This window comes from Scyliorhinus torazame, chromosome 30, assembly GCF_047496885.1.
Source record: "Scyliorhinus torazame isolate Kashiwa2021f chromosome 30, sScyTor2.1, whole genome shotgun sequence".
Taxonomy (NCBI): Eukaryota; Metazoa; Chordata; class Chondrichthyes; order Carcharhiniformes; family Scyliorhinidae; genus Scyliorhinus; species Scyliorhinus torazame.
Window position 1 is genome coordinate 37,498,879 of NC_092736.1, and position 20,031 is coordinate 37,518,909.

Here is a 20,031-nt window from a genome sequence, read left to right on the forward strand (position 1 = left end):
TAATGTCAAACCCCACAACAACAAACAGGCTATGGACAACGAATTGAACAAACCTGGCCAAATTCACCAGGGCAAACTATGACGATGGTTGTAAAGGAGGCCTATTGCTATTTTTGGAGTGTCCAATTATGGGCCCAAATTGAGGCCTTGCATCTTGAACAAAAAGAAATGGTAGATAGTTTAAAATATTTTGGTTTTGTTTGAAGACGAGGCATGTTTGGGGGTGGCGCAGTGGTTAGCACGGTTGCTTCACAGCGCCAGAGCCCGAGTTCAATTCCAGCCTCGGGTGACTGTCTGTGCGGACTTTGCACGTTCTTCCCGTCTCTGTTATGGTTTCCTCTTGTGAGACGACTCTGTTAAACATCGCCTAGTGTGGCCCATGAGCCCCACTCTGCCAGAGCATTCACTGCTGCACGTGCTGAGGCAACAAAGGCACTGGACCAAGGTGGTGCAGGAGTCACTGGCCTTTGTTTACTCCGAGCTTTTTGTTTTGGTCCTTTACTGGGGACAACACTCGTTCTCCTTGCAGCCACCGGAAAGACTGGTGTTTAGACGCTGCATTACCAACTCCGATTGTCAAGGACAAGTGTCACAGAATCATAGAATCCCTACAATGCAGAAGGAAGCCATTCGGCCCATATGAGTCTGCACCGACCCTTGGAAAGACCACCCCAAGTCCAATCCCCCACCCTATTCCTGCAACCTCACCATGAAGGGCAATTTATCACGGCCAATCCACCTAACCCGCACATCTTTGGACTGTGGGAGGAAACCGGAGCACCCGGAGGAAACCCACGCAGACACGGGGAGGATGTGCAGACTCCGCACAGACAGTGACCCAGGCCGGGAATCGAACCTGGGACCCTGGAGCTGTGAAGCAATTGTGCTAACCACTGTGCTACCGTGTTGCCCTACCCATTCCTCTACACTCCGAGTAACAGCGAAAGAAGAGTTACTTTCTCTGCTTGAAGAACAAGACACACATTTGGCCCCATGTCTGCGCTAGCCTTTCAACTGGGCCAATTGGCCACAACCACAAACGGCTGTAAGAATGTTCGACCTTTTCGACATATCTTTAGTCAGGGTTGTAGTGCAAAGTTGCACAGTGGATTACTGTTGTTTTGCAGTTCCAAATTGGGATTGATGAACAACCTCTGTCCAGTTTACGCTCCCGTAATGATGCAACTCTTTAATCTATGTGGCGGACTTTGCACTGCTTGAAAGCATGTACTTTGTGTTAGAGAAAACAAATTAGTTTTGAATATCCATAGAATCCCAACAGTGCAGAAGGAGGCCATGCTGCCCATCCAATCTGCACCGACTCACTGAAAGAGCACCCTACCTAAGCCCACCCTCCCACCCTATCCTCGTAACTCCGCCTAACCTGCACATCTCTGGACACTAGGGGGTCAATTTAGCAGGGCCAATCCACCTAACCTGCAGATCTTTGGACTGTGGGAGGAAACCGGAGCACCCGGAGGAAACGCAGACACAGTTTAGCACTGCTGCTTCACTGCACCGAGGACCCGGGTTCGATCTCGGCCCCGGTCACTGTCCATGTGGAGTTTGCACATTCTTCCCGTGTGCGTGGGTCTCACCCCCACGACCCAAAGCTGTGCAGGTTAGGTGGATTGGCCTCGCTAAATTGCCCCTTAATTGGGAAAAAAAAGAGAATTGTGTACTCTAAACTATTTTTTTAATAAGCAATGCTAACCACTGTGCCACCCTAATGGGATTTGACATTGTCCCAGTTAAGTCATTTTTAAGCTGAGAATGGGCCCGATGGAAATACTTAATTAGATGCTACAAATAACTCGATTAGTTAGCGACAACTGGCTGGCAGGACGGGCAGTAACTCCAAACTTGTGCAAAATGAGATCCAGCTAATTCACCCGTAATCTGACAAACATTCTTCTTTCTAAAACCTTCAGTTTGGTATGGCTTTGCACTGGACTTCAAACTGGAAACTAGCCAGAGCTGTTCAAATTCTTTGCTCCTTTATTTTTTGTTTTCATTTTTATTTTTTAATTTGCCTTCAGCTTTCATCTGTTTCTGTCATTCAATTTTGTTCTGTCCCTTTTCTCGCGCAGATAAACTGCTTCACTGCAATGTCAAAGACATCTCCAGTCCGCTGGCTTTTGTTTCTGAATTCTTCACTCCGGTTCTAAGTGGGCTGAATCTCTTGCTCTACCTGTCCTAGCAGCTAATTCAGGCTTTCAGTTACATCAGTCACTCTCTCCTCATTGTACAGTGTCTCTTCATTGCCTAAATGTAAAATAAACACCTTTCTAGATGAACCGCATCCTTCTGCTATTTCTTTAATTTATTACTGAACGGCAACTTGAAAAATAAAACCGAGGTTATGCTTCACAATGGAACAAAATGCTTTTGTGGCAGTTGCTTTATTTTTTGCTTTGATTCTATCTTCATGCATATGTACCATCAGATGTGGACCGTACTGTTATTGGATTGAGTGATATGAGTTGGTGCAATGTTGGCTTTAGTCGATGATCATTGTCTGCCCATGAGCGTTCCATGTAAGCAGATGATGCCAGTCTTTCTTTCAGTAAGCCACAAGAGCCATAGACTTCCACAGTGCAGAAAAGGCCCATTGTGACCCTTCAGGAGTTGAACTGTGCAATGAGTGTTCATTTGTCTGAATTTGACAAAATCAAACGGGGAATTTAAGATTTTAAGGATGTCCAACCTTCTGCAACCTTGAGAGTGGAAAGTTTCTACTGAATTACTCGAGTTGCCTCTAATTGGAAGGTTAAGCTGTGACCTGTTTTAAGATGAGGTGATGGCAGGGTGGTGACGAGGATTTTGCTTCATTTAGGAGCACTGTGAATGAAGAAATGGACCTTCGAATACAAACAACTGAAGTTGAAACTAAAAAGCAAACGTGTGTTTACCAAAACAAATCTACATTCAATAGACATCTGTGGAAAATTTCAAGCTGGACTAGTTTCCACTGAAAGTAATGAATGAGGTTAAATAATCTTTTTCAAGTGTATAATTTTCTCCCTCCCCCGAATAGAAAGGGAATTTCTTTACCTTTTAACCATAGCTTTCAAAGGCTTTTCACAGTAACTTCATTGAAGCCTACTTGTGACAATAAGCGATTATTATTATCTGGATTATAATCATGTGAGTCAAAATGCTGAGCCCATAGAATCTATTTGCCATGAATGTACTCTTCAAATCTGTGGGACTCTATTCCTACCTCCAGTTTAACTGTCCAATCAGAATGGGGTTTACCTGCATAATTGGTGTTTTGAACTTTTGAGCCATTCAGGAACTGGCAGGAAGAGAAACAGACTGAATCTTTCCTTTTGGTTCATCTGTACTTGTGGGTAAGAGTGAGATTTAATCCCTGATATTCCTCACCACACACCAAAACAGAAAAACCTCATTTGCAATTGCACAAATTGCAATCACTTATTCTGTAATTTAAAGAGTTTTGAGAGATCAAAACAATGGGCCATGGATGTGACCGTAAATTCAAGATAAATTTCCATTGCCCAGAGAGTAGCGAGTATGTGATGCTTGCTTGGAGTAATTGAGGCAGAAGACAGAGGTGCATTGGAGGGGAAGCTAGGCTAGTATGAGGGGGAGAAAGAAATAGAAATTCTGTTGATAGATTAAATTTAGTGCTGGATGGCTCATATAGACCAGCTGGGTTGCTCAATGTTGGGATAATTTGTCAAGTGCATCCTTTTGTTTTTATCTGCTGACCTGATGAGGACCAAGTAGTTCCGCAGCTAATTTCTTGCAGTTGGACGAAGTGAAGAATGATGCATCAGTAAAAAAGAATTTTGAACGTGTTGTCTTGAGCTCCGTTGAATCCTGCAGAGATTGTTAACTTGGGGAATGTTGATCACTGTAGTTGGGACAAATACTCCCTTTTGATGGCTCAAGAATGGTTGAGCACCTTTGCTGATAAGAGGCACAGGTGCATAAGGTGCAGTGGTTAGCACTGCTGCCTCACGGCGAGGGGACTAGGTTCACTTCCGACCTTGTGTCACTGTCTGTGCGGAGTCTGCACGTTCTCCCCGTGTGTGCGTGGGTTTACTCCGGGTGCTCCGGTTTCCTCCCACAGTCCAAAGATGTGGTTAGGTGGATTGGCCATGATAAATTGCCCTTAGTGTCCAGGGAAGTTTGGTTAGGTGGGGTTACGGGAATAGGGCAAGGGAGTGGGCCTAGTTAGGGTGGGCGCTGTTTCAGCGGGTCAGTGCAGGCTCGATGTGCCAAATGGCCTCCTTCTACTCTGGAGAGATTCTGTGCTTTTTTTTTTGTTATCCTTAACTTGCTAGCACAAATGACCTTTTACCAGAACTCACAGTCCCTCTATACATGTAGCTATTCCTGAACCTCGCTGTGCATTGTGGGTGACCCAGTTCAGTTCACAAACTTTGAGAAAGTGGCAGCATATTAGATACGTGTTGTTTTGCCCGAATTACTACTTGTGAATGGTATTAAGGCGTTTCTCTGCCTTTCGTGGCAGCCTGCACACTGGATGTTTCTTTGAGTGATTAATCCTCTAGAAAAGATTTACTGGGATGTTACCGGGACTTGATGGTTCGAGTTATAAGGAGAGGCTGGATAGACTGGGACTTTTTTCCCTGGAGCGTAGGAGGCTTAGGGGTGATCTTAGAGAGGTCTATAAAATAATGAGGGGCATAGATAAGGTAGATAGTCAACATCTTTTCCCAAAGGTAGGGGAGTCTAAAACTAGAGGGCATAGGTTTAAGGTGAGAGGGGAGAGATTCAGAAGGGCCCAGAGGGGCAATTTCTTCACAGAGGGTAGTGAGTGTCTGGAATGGGCTGCCAGAGGTAGTAGTAGAGGCGGGTACAATTGTGTGTTTTAAAAAGCATTTAGATAGTTACATGGGTAAGATGGGTATAGAGGGTTATGGGCCAAGTGCGGGCAACTGGGACTAGCTTAATGGCAAAAACTGGGCGGCATGGACTGGTTGGGCCGAAGGGCCTGTTTCCATGCTGTAAACTTCTATGATTCTATTCTATGATTGTCCTAGGGCCTCCAGGAATTAAAAATTAATATCCTGGAAACTGGTGGAAGCAATAGCGTGTCGGAAAATCACAGGGGTATTACAAATACATTTTTCATTTTTATTGAAGAGCCATGGGAAAAGTTTATTTTTGGAGAAAAGTTGGATTTCTTTATTCTTTCATCGGATGGGGGTGTCGCTGGAGTTTGTTTCCCATCTCTCATTGCCCCCGAGTGGATTGCTCGGTGTTTTCAGAGGATAGTAAAGAGACAACAATATTGTGAGTCTGGATTGACATGTAGGCCAGATCAGGTAGGACGGCAGATTTCCTTCCCTAAAGGATATTAGCGAACCAAATAGGTTTTACAACAAACAATGATGGTTATCATGATCACCATGACTGAGACGAGGTTGAAACTTGCTGTTTTCCATCCGTCTGAACAGCCTTATTCCTCTCGAGTGTGTTTAGGATTCATCCAGGGGAGCAGATGAAGAAATGATCGCGATTCCTTTGCATCTACTACAGATCTCTCACTCTCGCATGCTTCTCCCCCAGCCTCGTTCTGCACTGAACGAGGAGGGATTACGCTCTTGTTTTTAGGTAGAGATTAGTTAAGAATCATTCAAAAAGGAAAGAAATCACCACAGACTCTCAGAATTGTTACAGCGCAGAAGGAGTCTATTTCGCCCATCGCATCTGCACTAGCTCTCTCACTCAGTACCATACTCCTACTGTGACCCTGTAACCCTGCACATTCTCCCTTTTTTAGATAACAGTCTCATTGCCTTTCGAGTACTTTCATTGAATTTGCCTCCACCACGATCTTGGACAGCACTTTCCAAACTGTATCCACTCGCTGGGTGAAGAAAGGTTTTCCTCGTGTCACTTTTTTGCTTCTTTTACTAATTTTTTTATTTCATTTAGTTTTTAAAATAAATTTAGAATACCCAATTCATTTTTTCTAATTAAGGGGCAATTTAGCGCGGCCAATCCACCTACCCTGCACATCTTTGGATTGTGGGGGTGAAACCCACGCAGACACTGGGAGAATGTGCAAACTCCACACTGACAGTGACCCAGAGCCGGGATCGAACCCAGGTCCTCCGTGCCGTGAGGCAGCAGTGCTAACCACTGCGCCACCGTGCCGCCATTGCTAATTATTTTAAATCTGTGCCCCTCTCGTGCTCGATCTTTTCCGAGTCGGAGCTCTTTCTCCCTATCCCCTCCGTCCAAATCCCTCATGAATCTGAACATCTCGAACAATCTCCTTTGTGCCCCTATTTTTAAAAAAATTTAGAGTACCCAATTATTTATCTTTTCCAATCAAGGGGCAATTTAGCGCAGCCAATCCATCTACCCTGCACATCTTTGGGTTGCGGGGGCGAAACCCACACAGACACTGGGAGAATGTGCAAACTCTACACGGACAGTGACCTGGGGCCGGGATTCGAACATTGGTCTTCAGCGCTGTAGTCCCAGTACTAACCACTGTGCCACATGCCGCCCTTCTCTCTCGGGTACAAAATGCTTCATTATCTCGACTTCCCACCTGTATGCCTCCTTCAACAGCTTATGCAACTATAGGTGCCGTTCCCTCCTGCTCCAGAACCTCATTTGGAATTGTGCTCTTTATTTTAAAAAAAAAACGTTTATTTAAGGTTTTACATTTTGACAAAAAATGTAACAAAACCACCAGAATGATACAGCAAGCAAGAAGGCAGCTCAACATACACAGATACAGAGGGCGATAGGAGAGCAGTATAACTGGCTCAATATGATCATTAGACAACCTGATGCTTCTATAAACCCAACAAGGGAGAAACCAGACAAGGCCATGAAAGCCTTGTCTAATGGAGCACACCTTCCCACACAGCCATTGATCGCAGTTGTCACAAGGGTTCAGGGTACATTCTTCGCACCATGTTCGGGGCATGCACCAATATATATCTCCCTCCAATACCAGCAGTGGTAAAGGCCGCAATGACCCACCACAACCTCCTGTCCTCGGATATCAGACCCATCTGCACCCATGCAGGAACCAATCACGGATTCTTTACACCAACACTTCAAAACAAAAATTACAACGAAAATACGTGAGAACCCCAGATGTAAAAGGGCGATACATATATCTCACACCATACAACATCATCCCAGTCTCAGGTCCACTGCCCTTCATTGTCTTTTCCATGTTCTTTCTTCCAGAATTAATCACTTGACATTTCTCCTCATTGAGCTTCATCTACAGTTGTCTGCCCATTCATTCCATCAAGTTGTCTTTTTCTAATCCTTTCCTGCAATGTGGCTGGCAAGGCTGGCATTTGTTATCTAATTTTCCCTGAGCTAGAATGCCCTGCTCGCCCATTTCTGAAGGTCCAACCACATTGCTATGGGTCTGGAGTCGCATGTTGGCCAGGTCGGGTAAGGTTGGCAGATTTCCTTCCCTGAAGGGCATTAGTGAACCAAGCAGATTTTTACTCGCCAACTCCCCGCCGCCGTTGGGGGTCCCGTAGCTTATGAGGGGTCCTGTCATCGTTATCATGGATCCCCGCCGCTATTCTGGCCTCCAACAAATGTTGTAAATTTGAAGCTAAACAAGTTGTCAGAAGCAAAGTTGGTCGGAGTGGAGAGTAAATAAGAGAGTCAATAAGGCCCTCCAGCCCTGTTTAACGTCGGACCTGTATGCGAGTATATGTGCGTGTGTGTTATTTACGGTTTCCTTCTAGAATTTAGAATTTACAGTGCGGAAGGAGGCCATTCGGCCCATCGCGCCTACACCGACCCTTAAAAAGAGCACCCTGCTCAAGCCCAAGCCTCCACCCTATCCAAGTAACCCCAACTAACCTTTTGGACACGAAGGGGCAATTTAGCGTGGCCAATCCACCTAACCACATCTCTGGACTGTGGGAGGAAACCGGAGCACCCGGAAGAAATGCACGTAGACACGGGGAGAAAGTGCAGACTCCACACTGACAGTCACCCGAGGCCGGAATTGAATCCGGGTCCCTGCCTCTGTGAAACAGCAGTGCTAACCACTGGGCTGCTGTGCTGCCCTTCAGAAAAAAAATTATTCCTCCCCCTCCTGTGCCCCAGCTGCCCCGTGTCTGGTATTGTGTCACTCTGCACAAAGCCCCTCGCACACATGCACACACACACGCTCCAGCCTATCAGCTGCACTGTTGCAGTGAATCCACTGATTGAAATGTTGCGGAAGATGTTTGTATTTTGGTGAAGTTCAGAGAAATGAGCGTTTTATAAAAATCAAAGGTGGTGAGCGAAAACCCCCAGGTTTCTCCTGCGGGCAATCCCAAACAAATTCCACTGCCTTGCTCTGCCTATATTCCCACACCACATTCCTCTGTTGAAAGATGCATTCATAAGAAGATAAGAACATAAGAATAGGAGTCGGCCATCTGGCCCCTCGAGCCTGCTCCGCCATTCAATGAGATCATGGCTGATCTTTTGTGGACTCAGCTCCACTTTCCGGCCCGAACACCATAACCCTTAATCCCTTTATTCTTCAAAAAACTATCTATCTTTATCTTAAAAACATTTAATGAAGGAGCCTCTACTGCTTCACTGGGCAGGGAATTCCATAGATTCACAACCCTTTGGGTGAAGAAGTTCCTCCTAAACTCAGTCCTAAATCTACTTCCCCTTATTTTGAGGTTGTGCCCCCGAGTTCTGCTTTCACCCGCCAGTGAATCTCCTCTGCACACCCTCCAGTGCCAGTACGTCCTTTCTCAGGTTAGGAGACCAAAACTGAACACAACACTCCAGGTGTGGCGTCACTTACACCTTATCCAATTGCAGCAGAACCACCCTAGTCTTAAACTCCATCCCTCTAGCAATGAAAGACAAAATTCCATTTGCATTCTTAATCACCTGTTGCACCTGTAAACCAACTTTTTGCGACTCATGCACTAGCACACCCAGGTCTCTCTGCACAGCAGCATGTTTTAATATTTTATCATTTAAATAATAATCCCTTTTGCTGTTATTCCTACCAAAATGGATAACCTCACATTTGTCAACATTGTATTCCACCTGCCAGACCCTAGTCCATTCACTTAGCCTATCCAAATCCCTCTGCAGATTTCCAGTATCCTCTGCACTTTTTGCTTTACCACTGATCTTAGTGTCGTCTGCAAACTTGGGACACATTGCCCTTGGTCCCCAACTCCAAATCATCTGTGTAAATTGTGAACAGTTGTGGGCCCAACACTGATCCCTGAGGAACACCACTAGCTACTGATTGCCAACCAGAGAAACACCCATTAATACCCACGCTTTGCTTTGTATTAATTTAACCAATCCTCTATCCATGCACTCATTAAAGTCTGTGCCTCAAAAAGCCCCTCCGGTAATCAATTGCTGTCTGTCTCTTTTAATCACCATCTATTTAGACTGTAAAGTTAAAGTTTCTCATAATTCATCCCCTTTTTACACTTGATCAACCATTATTGCTCTCCTGTTGCTAACCAAATTGGATCCAATTCCCATATGAAGACAACTTCACCAGAGTTGAACTGGAACACTCACTTATGGAGGTGCTTTGAAGGTGACCCTGTAGAGACTGAATGTCAACGGACTTGCGCACTCAACTCATTTATTACTTCCTGTGCTGGGATAGCAAAATTGTACCATTGAAAGTTGTAGAATTGTCAGGCGTGGTAACATGTTTGGCATTGATACTTAATCGACAAAACTATCTTAAGTTCCTGCACAGACCACAGTGCCTGTTTTTGGCTTTTTTTTGCCACTCATTTAATGACTGGCTTGATCTTTTTCAAAATCTTTTTCTTACAAATGAGGTACTAGTCAGTCGCTGATACGGGTGCAGTACGGGTGCTAGTCGGTCGCTGATGAGGGTGCGGTACGGGTGGTGGTCGCTGATGAGGGTGCAGTACGGGTGCAGTACAGGTGCAGTACGGGTGGTGATTGATACGGGTGCGGTACGGGTGCAGTACGGGTGGTGATACGCAGCACTGGTTCAGATCCTACTGAGGCAAGTTGTGAAACTGTAGATTGGCACCAGAAATAAATTCCCCGTGGCAACTGCTGCAGTGGCCTAGCAACATAGGAGCGTAGGGCATTTAACCTGTCCCATCTGTTCTTCCATTCATTGAAATCATTATCTCCAATTTAATAATCTTTATTATTGTCACAAGTAAGCTTCCATTAACACTGCGATGAAGTTACTGTGAAAAGCTCCTAGTCGCCACACACCGGCGCCTGTTCGGGTACACAGAGGGAGAATGCAGAATGTCCAAACTACCTAACAGCACGTTTTTCGGGACTTGTGGGGGGAAACCGGAGCACCCGGAGGAAACCCACGCAGACACGGGGAGAACGTGCAGACTCCGCACAGACAGTGACCCAAGCCGGAATCGAACCTGGGTCCCTGGCGCTGTGAAGCAACAGTGCTAACCACTGTGCCACTCAATTCTATATGCCTACTGTTGCTCCATTTTCTTTAATACCTTTTGGTCAACAGAAGTCGACCTGTCTTCATTTTAAAAGATAAAATTGGTCGAGCATGAATTGCCATTTGCGAAAGAGAGTTCCAACCTTGTGTGTAGAATTGTCTGTTACTTTCGCTCTGAAAGGACTCTGCCCCTGGTGCCAGACTCCCAAACCAGTGGGAAAACGTTGATCAATGTATCCCGTAACCATTGGAATTCTTGGGAACACCACCATAATTTGGGCAATAAATGCTGGCCAGCCAGCATTAATTAATTTTTAAAAAATAATAAAAGCAGAAAATGCAGAAATGTTCGGCAGCATCTGTGTTGAGAGAGAAAATGTTAATGTATCAATTTGATATTCCACCCAAAGATTGTGTGATCTCTCATTCTGTTACGGACAGGAGGGGGAGGGGGGTCAATTTAAACCGTCCTGACTTCTCCACTCACTAACTGTCTAAGCAGAAATGTGTTTTTTTTAAATGTTGACTTTCCCCCTTTTTTAAATAGTGGGCTGGCACAGTGGTTAGCACTGCTGCCTCGTCGCTCCAGGGTCTCGGGTTCGATTCCGGCTTGGGTCACTGTCTGTGCAGAGTCTGCACGTTCTCCCCGTGTCTGCGTGGGTTTCCTCCGGGTGCTCCGGTTTCCTCCCACAGTCCAAAGATGTGCAGGTTCGGTATTTTGGCCGTGCCAATTTGCCCTTGGTAATCAAAAGGTTAGGTTACCTGGTTATGGGGTAGGGTGGGGGTGTGGGGCTGGGTAGGGTGCTCTTTCCAGGGGCCGGTACAGGCTCGATGGGCCGACGGGCCTCCTTCACTGTAAATTCAATGATTCTATGGAATATTTTTCCCAATCTTTAAATTTGGAGTGTTCCAATCTTCTATGAATAACTTGCGCAGCAAACTCGAGGTAAGATAAAATAAAAAGTGTTGATTTATTTTTATAATCACACACACGAGGGGGGCCTTGCAACATCCACCCCTTTTGCATTCGCACAATGAATGGGGCATAAGGAAAATGGAAGCGGGTTCAGGACATGACCACACGTGTCCAGAATCAGAAATCTAATGGACGGTTTCTGGCAAGTTGACTGATTGTTGGATGATCCATCTTTCCAGAAGTGAGACATTCACGATGGGAGAAGGCAAGTAGAGTGAGTTAGTCTTGGAAGTGCAGGATCCGAGGTTCCAGTAGTTTGCAGTTTTGATGAGGGCCAGTGTTCTTTCTGCTGATACTGCTTGATGGTAGATAGCATAGGCTGCTTGTCTGGAGTCCTCTTCTTGTTGGAGGTCAACTAACTGACCGTAAGGTCCAAAGACTGTATCGTTAACGGAATTCTGCCAGCCCAAGTCTCGGTCATGTGACACTGGTTTTGGGTTGTTAAACAAGGCCCTTCAATGGTTGAAGCCATTGTGTTATAATAGTGAATGCTGTGCAGCACGGTGGTGCAGTGGTTAGCACAGCTGCCTCACGGCGCCGAGGTCCCAGGTTCGATCCTGGCTCTGGGTCACTGTCCGTGTGGAGTTTGCATATTCTCCCCGTGTTTGCGTGGGTTTCGCCCCCACAACACAAAGATTTGCAGATTAGGTGGAATGGCCACACTAAAATTGCCCCTTAATTGGAAAAAATGAATTGGGTACTCTAAATTTATTTTTAAAAATACTAGTCAATGCTTAGGCCATTAATACCACTGGAACATTGGAGATTAGGACCTGGGAAGGGCTGCCTTTGCAGACTGACCGTCTGCTGGGCCATTATGTTAGCTTGGCTAAAATAAGAACATAAGAACTAGGAGCAGGAGTCGGCCATCTGGCCCCTCGAGCCTGCTCCGCCATTCAATGAGATCATGGCTGATCTTTTGCGGACTCAGCTCCACTTTCCGGCCCGAACACCATAACCCTTAATCCCTTTATTCTTCAAAAAACTATCTATCTTTATCTTGAAAACATTTAATGAAGGAGCCTCTACTGCTTCACTGGGCAAGGAATTCCATAGATTCACAACCCTTTGGGTGAAGAAGTTCCTCCTAAACTCAGTCCTAAATCTACTTCCCCTTATTTTGAGGCTATGCCCCCTAGTTCTGCTTTCACCCGCCAGTGGAAACAACCTGCCCGCATCCATCCTATCTATTCCCTTCATAATCTTGTACGTTTCTATAAGACCCCCTCCCGCATCCTTCTAAATTCCAACGAGTACAGTCCCAGTCTACTCAACCTCTCGTAATCCAACCCCTTCAACTCTGGGATTAACCTAGTGAATCTCCTCTGCACACCCTCCAGTGCCAGTACGTCCTTTCTCGGGTAAGGAGACCAAAACTGAACACAATACGCCAGGTGTGGCCTCACTAACACCTTATACAATTGCAGCATAACCTCCCTAGTCTTAAACTCTAGCAATGAAAGACAAAACTCTATTTGCCTTCTTAATCACCTGTAAACCAATTTTTTGCGACTCATATGGTTATGCTATGCAAGGGGTATGGCAGCACGGTAACGCAGTAGTTAGCACTGTTGCTTCACAGCACCAAGGTACCAGGTTCAATTCCCGGCTTGGGTCACTGTCTGTGTGGAGTCTGCACGTTCTCCCCGTGTGTGCGTGGGTTTCCTCCGGGCGCTCCGGTTTCCTCCCACAAGTGCCGAAAGACGTGATGTTAGGTAATCTGGACATTCTGAAGTCTCCCTCAGTGTACCCGAACAGGTGCCGGAATGTGGCAACTAGTGGCTTTTCACCGTAACCTCATTACAGTGTTAATGTAAGCCTACTTGTGACAATAAAGATTATTATTATTACATCAAAGAGTTTTACAACACAGAAAGAGGCCTCTCATCCCATTGTGTCTGTGTCGGCCATCAAGCCCCTGTCTGTTCTAATCCTATTTCCCAGCATTGCTCCGTAGCCTTGTATGTTAGGGTGTTTCAAGTGCTGATCTAAATACTTAAATGTTGTGAGGGTTCCCGCCTCTACCACCCTTTCAGGCAGCGAGTTCCAAATTCCCCCCCCCCCCCAAATCCCCTGTGAATCTTCTGCACCTTACCGTAAATCTATGCTCCCTGGTTATTGGTCCCTCTCCAGGGGAAAAGGTCCTCCCTATGTACGTCCTTCATCATTTTCATTCAGACATTTGAGTTGTTAGCTTTTGTTAATTTTGAAACTGCTCAGAAACATCCAGAAAGCAGCACTTGAGCAGCTGGAGTATCTTGTCCGCTCAGGAATTGGCAATTTTGAAAAGCATTTAAAAAATGGCTTTGTAAAGTAGTCCAGCTGGCTAAGATATATATATATATATATATATATTTTTTTTTTCTTCACGTCTCAAACATGACACATATTTTAATCCTTGGTGTCCAGGTGTCTTTCTGGTGATCCATTGCTGTCCGACTGCCATGCCACATATCTTTCATAAGTTGTGTTGCCAAGAACTGCTTGCGGTCCTCCAGGTGTAGTCGCCAAGCTTTGTCTGGTTCCTACCCCCTTGTATTCTAGTTCTGTCGATGTATACAGCCATCATTCCACTAGTGTTATTGTTTACTTTCTGTACTTGTGACTTCTTCAGTCCCTACTAATATGGTTGACTTTTTGTGCTGCTAATGATGGGCAATTAACATCTAGTTAGTGAGAGGGATCAAGACCGCGTAAATCACTTTGTGTAGAATCTAAACATATCCTCTCTCTAAATTGTGATGTAGAGACCAAACATTACAATCCTACAGTATGTTATATTAAATTATTTTGTAAGTTCATGAAAATGCTGACTTCAGTTATTGTTCCGTAAGCAAGGTTCAGGAGAGGTTTCTTTTTGCAAGGTTGGTGTCACCGAAATCTTCAAATTGGAATCATTGTCCAACAGATGAGGGTTGACTGTGTGTTGAACCTTAAACTTGCAACAAAGCCCTAAATGGGTTTGGTCTCTGGATTTTGTAGATGTTTAATGCATTGTGGTTTGTGCTGGGGCATGTCTAATAATATTTCAATAATATCCAGGTTGGATTATTGAGGAGAGTTGCTTGGATTTAGTTTTGCCATTTGAGCTTTGCTGGTTTTCTATCTTGTGCTCTCTTGCCTAACCTCAAACTCTCTGCTTTTGTTTCCTTCTAACCTGACTGTGGATCCTGAAGATCGCCTGTACCATCAACTAGAGCAAAACCGTCTTCTTGCTAATGAGCTTAAGCTGGCCTTGAATGACCTGAGTGCCTGATTTTATGGGGTGGTATCCAGCTTGGTTTCTAACCTTCAGTCTGCTGATTGCTTTATTTTCTCCTCTGACTAGTTTTGGATTGCCTGTCAAATGAGATTAATTTCCTAAGCCATTGGTGTAATGTAACTTGGCCAGCTTGCTAATTCATTCAAACTCTCAATTTTAGATTTCCTGTCTAGTCTAAAGGAGAACCTCTTGTCTCAGCGCAAGTGCTATCAGCCATCATGTATTGTACACAAATTTTGACTAGTTACCAGAAATGCTTGCAGTATTAGATGTGTAATGGTCTGACCAGCAGATGTATGTAGTGTGCATTTGTAAATGCAATTTCCTTACATCTTTGCACCATATTACCTATTCCAAGACACCTTTAAGGTGAGCAGTATCTCTGAAAGAACTTTGTATTTGCATAGCACAATCCACCATCTCTTAAGCTGTTCCCAAATGCTTCAGAGTCAATGTCGTAATGTGGGAAAAAGCTGTTCCTGTACAACGTGTGGTTTAGGGTTAACTCTAGGGTTACCTCTATCCTCAAAACTCAACAAGGGAATAATTCTAAGTTGTATCTACACAGTGCACACGGGCAGGTGGCTTGACCTGGCTAGCAGGATTCTAATGTGCATGCCTTGAATGTGAAGCATCTTTTTTGCGTTAATGTGTTTTTATTTATTTATTTATTTTTAATCTTAAAACAGAAAAACTGGCGCAAGCCAAAGAAGAAAACCTCAGCATGCACCAGATGCTCGATCAAACTCTACTGGAGCTTAATAATTTGTGAGCTATACTGATTTGCTGTAAGCTGATTGCCCGCTCAGTTGTCAAAGGCCCTTCTTGAGAACCGGAGCCCCCTTGATTTTACGCAGGTGTTTGGCAGTGTGGCAGGCAGCCAGGAGTTAGACCAACTTATCAGTTCTGGCCCATTCGAAGATATACAAGCGATTGAATAAATTCCAAATTGAAATTCTGCAGTGTCCCATAATTGCTCGTTTTGTTTTTTAAAATACTCTCCCACCCAATACTTTTCAAAAGTACTGGAAATTACAGACTGTCCATGTTCCAGAAAACATCCTTTTTAAAAGGTGAACCGATTTCCGAAATTATTTTTGAAACCTTGCCAAATATGTTCACCCTTGCATTCTTTTCCCCTGTCTGGAGTTCAGTTCATGGAAGAATGCACTGGAAACCAGATAAAGGGGAAGTTTGGGAACAACACTTTAGACCCATTTATTCTTTTGTAAAACACTGGGTTTTTAAACACTTGCAATTTTTTTTTGAAGGGAAGGGATAAAATATAGGAAAATGTTATGATGTCTGGAAGATGCAGTCTATAATATTGCCTGCTTTTGTAACACGTCCAATTTTTTTTTTTGTGTTCCTGGTGTTTTAAATTGGTCCGTCTCAAGTCTGACCTGTAATTCCCCTTCCATCTTAGTTCAACATTCCTCGGTGTGATTTGAAAGGTCATGCTTCAAATGTAATGAAAGGCACTCATAGCGACCAGCCAACCTCAGCAAAATGTGATCGCCATCTAGTTCTGGACAAAATAATCACTGTCAAATGAAGCTCGCTAAATTAATTTTAATTGCAATGTAGATGGTAGTATCACAGAATACATAGTGAGAAGATCCTAGAACGTATTTGTTAAATCCACCCTACCCGGTTCTACTTCCGAGTCTGGGTGTGTGGTGGGCCAATCCAGAATCCCTTAGTAACATCGTAGTTATTGATGGGGTCTCTATGCCAACAGGCTGGACGAGTTGTTAAAACCATAAACAAGTGGCTGAAAAATCTTCCTTCCCTTTTTACGTACTGCTGAATATTGTACAAAATGTATGAATGACTTAAAATCAAAAGACTATTTGATTTGTTGCAGAAGACAATAATGAGTAGAACATTCTGGTAATGCTTTCCCATGCACGCTTAATTGTGAATTGTTTTAACAATATGCTTCTCTGTAAACTTTATTATGGCAATAAACACACACTCATGAGATTTTGTTAAATCAGTCCTTTGAATTTTTTAATGAGCTTCCTAATTCTCTTTTTGGTGGCCATAGGGCAGATTTGCATTTATCACATCCTCAGCATATCCCAAAGCACTTTACGACCAATGACATACTTTAGAAGTAGAGCCACTATTGTCTTGGAGGAAATGTAGTCAATTTGCACCCAGAAACAACATGGAGATAAATGAACAGTAATTTGTTTGTGGTATGGGAAAGTTCTCTAATCTTCAGCAAAATGCTTGAATGCCCTCTTGAGAGGGCAGGAGAGGAGCGTCCATTTAAAGTCTCATCGGAGAGATGTCATCTCCGACAAGACAGGACTCTGTGTCACACTGGAGTGTCTGCTGGGATTTTGTGCTCGGATCCCTAGAATGGGGCCCATAGCTAAGTCTGGGTTGCTGGGAGAGGTGAGTGCATATTTAAAAGAGACTTCAGTTCCTGGAGCAGGCTGCAGGGTTGCTGGGACTGGTGAGTGCATATTTAAAAGTGCTTAGTTTACAGGTCGAGTGGCAGTTGGAGACTTCACTTCCTGGAGCGGGTCTATTGGCTCATTGGAAATCAGGCAGGGTACAAAAGGTGTGGCAGGAGTGCCTTTAGTCACGTAGTGCTGATTGGAACAGAGTGCATCTGAGTTTAGGTGAGTGACTGAGTTCGGGTGAGTGGCGAGAGACGGCTGTGTTTTTGTTGGTGTTCGAGTTTATCCTTGAGGTTCTATAAAAAAAATTTAAAATTAAAAAAAAATTATTTAAATTAATTAACTAGTTGAATATGGCTGGACAGGTGATGTGCTGTTGCTGTATGATGATGGAACTGGTGGATCCCATTGAGACCGTCAGTGACCACATCTGCAGCAAGTGTTGGCTGCTCGAGGAACTTCGGCTCAGAATTGATGAGCTGGAGACCGAGCTGCACACACTGCGGCACATCAGGGAGGGGGAAAATTACCTGGACGCTTTGTTTCAGGAGGCAGTCACACCCGGTAGAATAAGTACTGTTAATTTGGTCAGTGGTCAGGGACAGGGTGGTGTGACCGCAAGGGAGGCAGGTAGGGGGACCCTGAGTTTAGGAGTTGAGGAGCCTCAGCCCTTGACCTTGTCCAACAGGTATGAGGTACTTGCTCCCTGTGTGGATGATGAAGAGGGCTGTAGGGAGGATGCGTTGACTGACCACTGCACCGTGGTACAGGAAGCCATTCAAGAGAGGGGAGCAAAAAGACAAGTGGTAGTTGTAGGAGATTCTATAATTAGGGGGATTGATGGCATCCTTTGTAAGGCAGACCGTGAGTCCCGCATGGTATGTTGCCTCCTGGTGCCAGGGTGAGGGACATCTCTGATCGGCTTGAAAGGATTTTGGAGAGGAAGGGGGAGGATCCAGTTGTTGTGGTCCACGTTGGGACTAACAACATAGGTAAGACTAGGAAAGAGGACCTGTTTGGGGATTATCAAACACTAGGGACTAAATTAAAGAACAGGTCCTCCAGGGTTATAATCTCTGGATTACTACCCGAGCCACGTGCCAATTGGCATAGGGTTGAGAAAATTAGGGAAGTTAACACGTGGCTAAAGGAGTGGTGCGGGAAAGAGGGATTCCATTTCATGGGGCATTGGCATCAGTACTGGGGCTGGAGGGACCTGTACCATTGGGACGGTCTTCACCTGAACCATTCTGGGACCAGTGTTCTAGAGAATAGGATAAATAGGTTGGTCACAAGGACTTTAAACTAGCAAGTTGGGGGGAAGGGAAGGGTAAAGCTATGGACAGTATAATGGTTAATGGAGAGCAAGGCAGCAGGTTACGTGACAGGTTATTATGTAGAGATATGGGTTCAAAGACGAGGAAAATTAGGAGAAAGGGTAAGAGGAAAAATAATTTGCGAAAAGTTACTGATCAAGGTGTTAGGATTCATAACAAAGACATAAAAAACAGCATAAGCGAGGCATCTGGATGGAAATTGTCCCATTGGACAGATGCAGCATGGGTTCATAAAGGGCAGGTCGTGCCTAACTAATTTAGTGGAATTTTCTGACATTAACAGTGCGGTAGATAACGGGGAGGAAATGGATGTGGTATATCTGGATTTCCAGAAAGCCTTTGACAAGGTGCCACACAAAAGGTTGTTGCATAAGATAAAGATGCATGGCATTAAGGGGAAAGTAATAGCATGGATAGACGATTGGTTAATTAATAGAAAGCAAAGCGTGGGGATTAATGGGTGTTTCTCTGGTTGGCAATCAGTAGCTAGTGGTGTCCCTCAGGGATCAGTGTTGGGCCCACAACTGTTCACAATTTACATAGATGATTTGGAGTTGGGGACCAAGGGCAATGTGTCCAAGTTTGCAGACGACACTAAGATAAGTGGTAAAGCAAAAAGTGCAGAGGATACTGGAAGTCTGCAGAGGGATTTGGATAGGCTAAGTGAATGGGCTAGGGTCTGGCAGATGGAATACAATGTTGACAAATGTGAGGTTATCCATTTTGGTAGGAATAACAGCAAAAGGGATTATTATTTAAATGATAAAATATTAAAACATGCTGCTGTGCAGAGAGACCTGGGTGTGCTAGTGCATGAGTCGCAGAAAGTTGGTTTTCAGGTGCAACAGGTGATTAAGAAAGCAAATGGAATTTTGTCCTTCATTGCTAGAGGGATGGAGTTTAAGACTAGGGAGGTTCTGCTGCAATTGTATAAGGTGTTAGTGAGGCCACACCTGGAGTATTGTGTTCAGTTTTGGTCTCCTTACTTGAGAAAGGACGCACTGGCACTGGAGGGTGTGCAGAGGAGATTCACTAGGTTAATCCCAGAGCTGAAGGGGTTGGATTACGAGGAGAGGTTGAGTAGACTGGGACTGTACTCGTTGGAATTTAGAAGGATGAGGGGGGATCTTATAGAAACATATAAGATTATGAAGGGAATAGATAGGATAGATGCGGGCAGGTTGTTTCCACTGGCGGGTGAAAGCAGAACTAGGGGGCATAGCCTCAAAATAAGGGGAAGTAGATTTAGGACTGAGTTTAGGAGGAACTTCTTCACCCAAAGGGTTGTGAATCTATAGAATTCCTTGCCCAGTGAAGCAGTAGAGGCTCCTTCATTAAATGTTTTTAAGATAAAGATAGATAGTTTTTTGAAGAATAAAGGGATTAAGGGTTATGGTGTTCGGGCCGGAAAGTGGAGCTGAGTCCACAAAAGATCAGCCATGATCTCATTGAATGGTGGAGCAGGCTCAACGGGCTAGATGGCCTACTCCTGCTCCTAGTTCTTATGTTCTTATAAGTGTACTTTACCTGAATGCTCGTAGTATACAAAATAAGATGAATGAGTTGATGGCGCAAATCATCGTGAATGACTATGATTTAGTGGCCAT

The 20,031-nt window shown here is 44.5% G+C and overlaps 1 protein-coding gene across 18 annotated transcripts in view; it reads left to right on the top strand.

Moving 5' to 3' along the window:
• Nucleotides 1-15,695, top strand: part of LOC140404495 (tropomyosin alpha-1 chain) — a 68,641-nt gene extending 52,946 nt beyond the window's left edge. For 6 of the 18 annotated variants that reach the window (XM_072493117.1, XM_072493113.1, XM_072493114.1 and 3 more), the window contains one exon: nucleotides 15,363-15,695. In XM_072493117.1, coding sequence (XP_072349218.1) covers nucleotides 15,363-15,445 — 83 coding nt within the window. In that variant the 3' untranslated portion in view covers nucleotides 15,446-15,695. Of the gene's footprint in view, nucleotides 1-2,090; nucleotides 2,298-14,587; nucleotides 14,794-15,362 lie in introns of those variants that run through there. The other 12 variants (XM_072493110.1, XM_072493112.1, XM_072493109.1 and 9 more) reach the window with 8 other exon arrangements.
• Nucleotides 15,696-20,031: the final 4,336 nt, after the last annotated feature.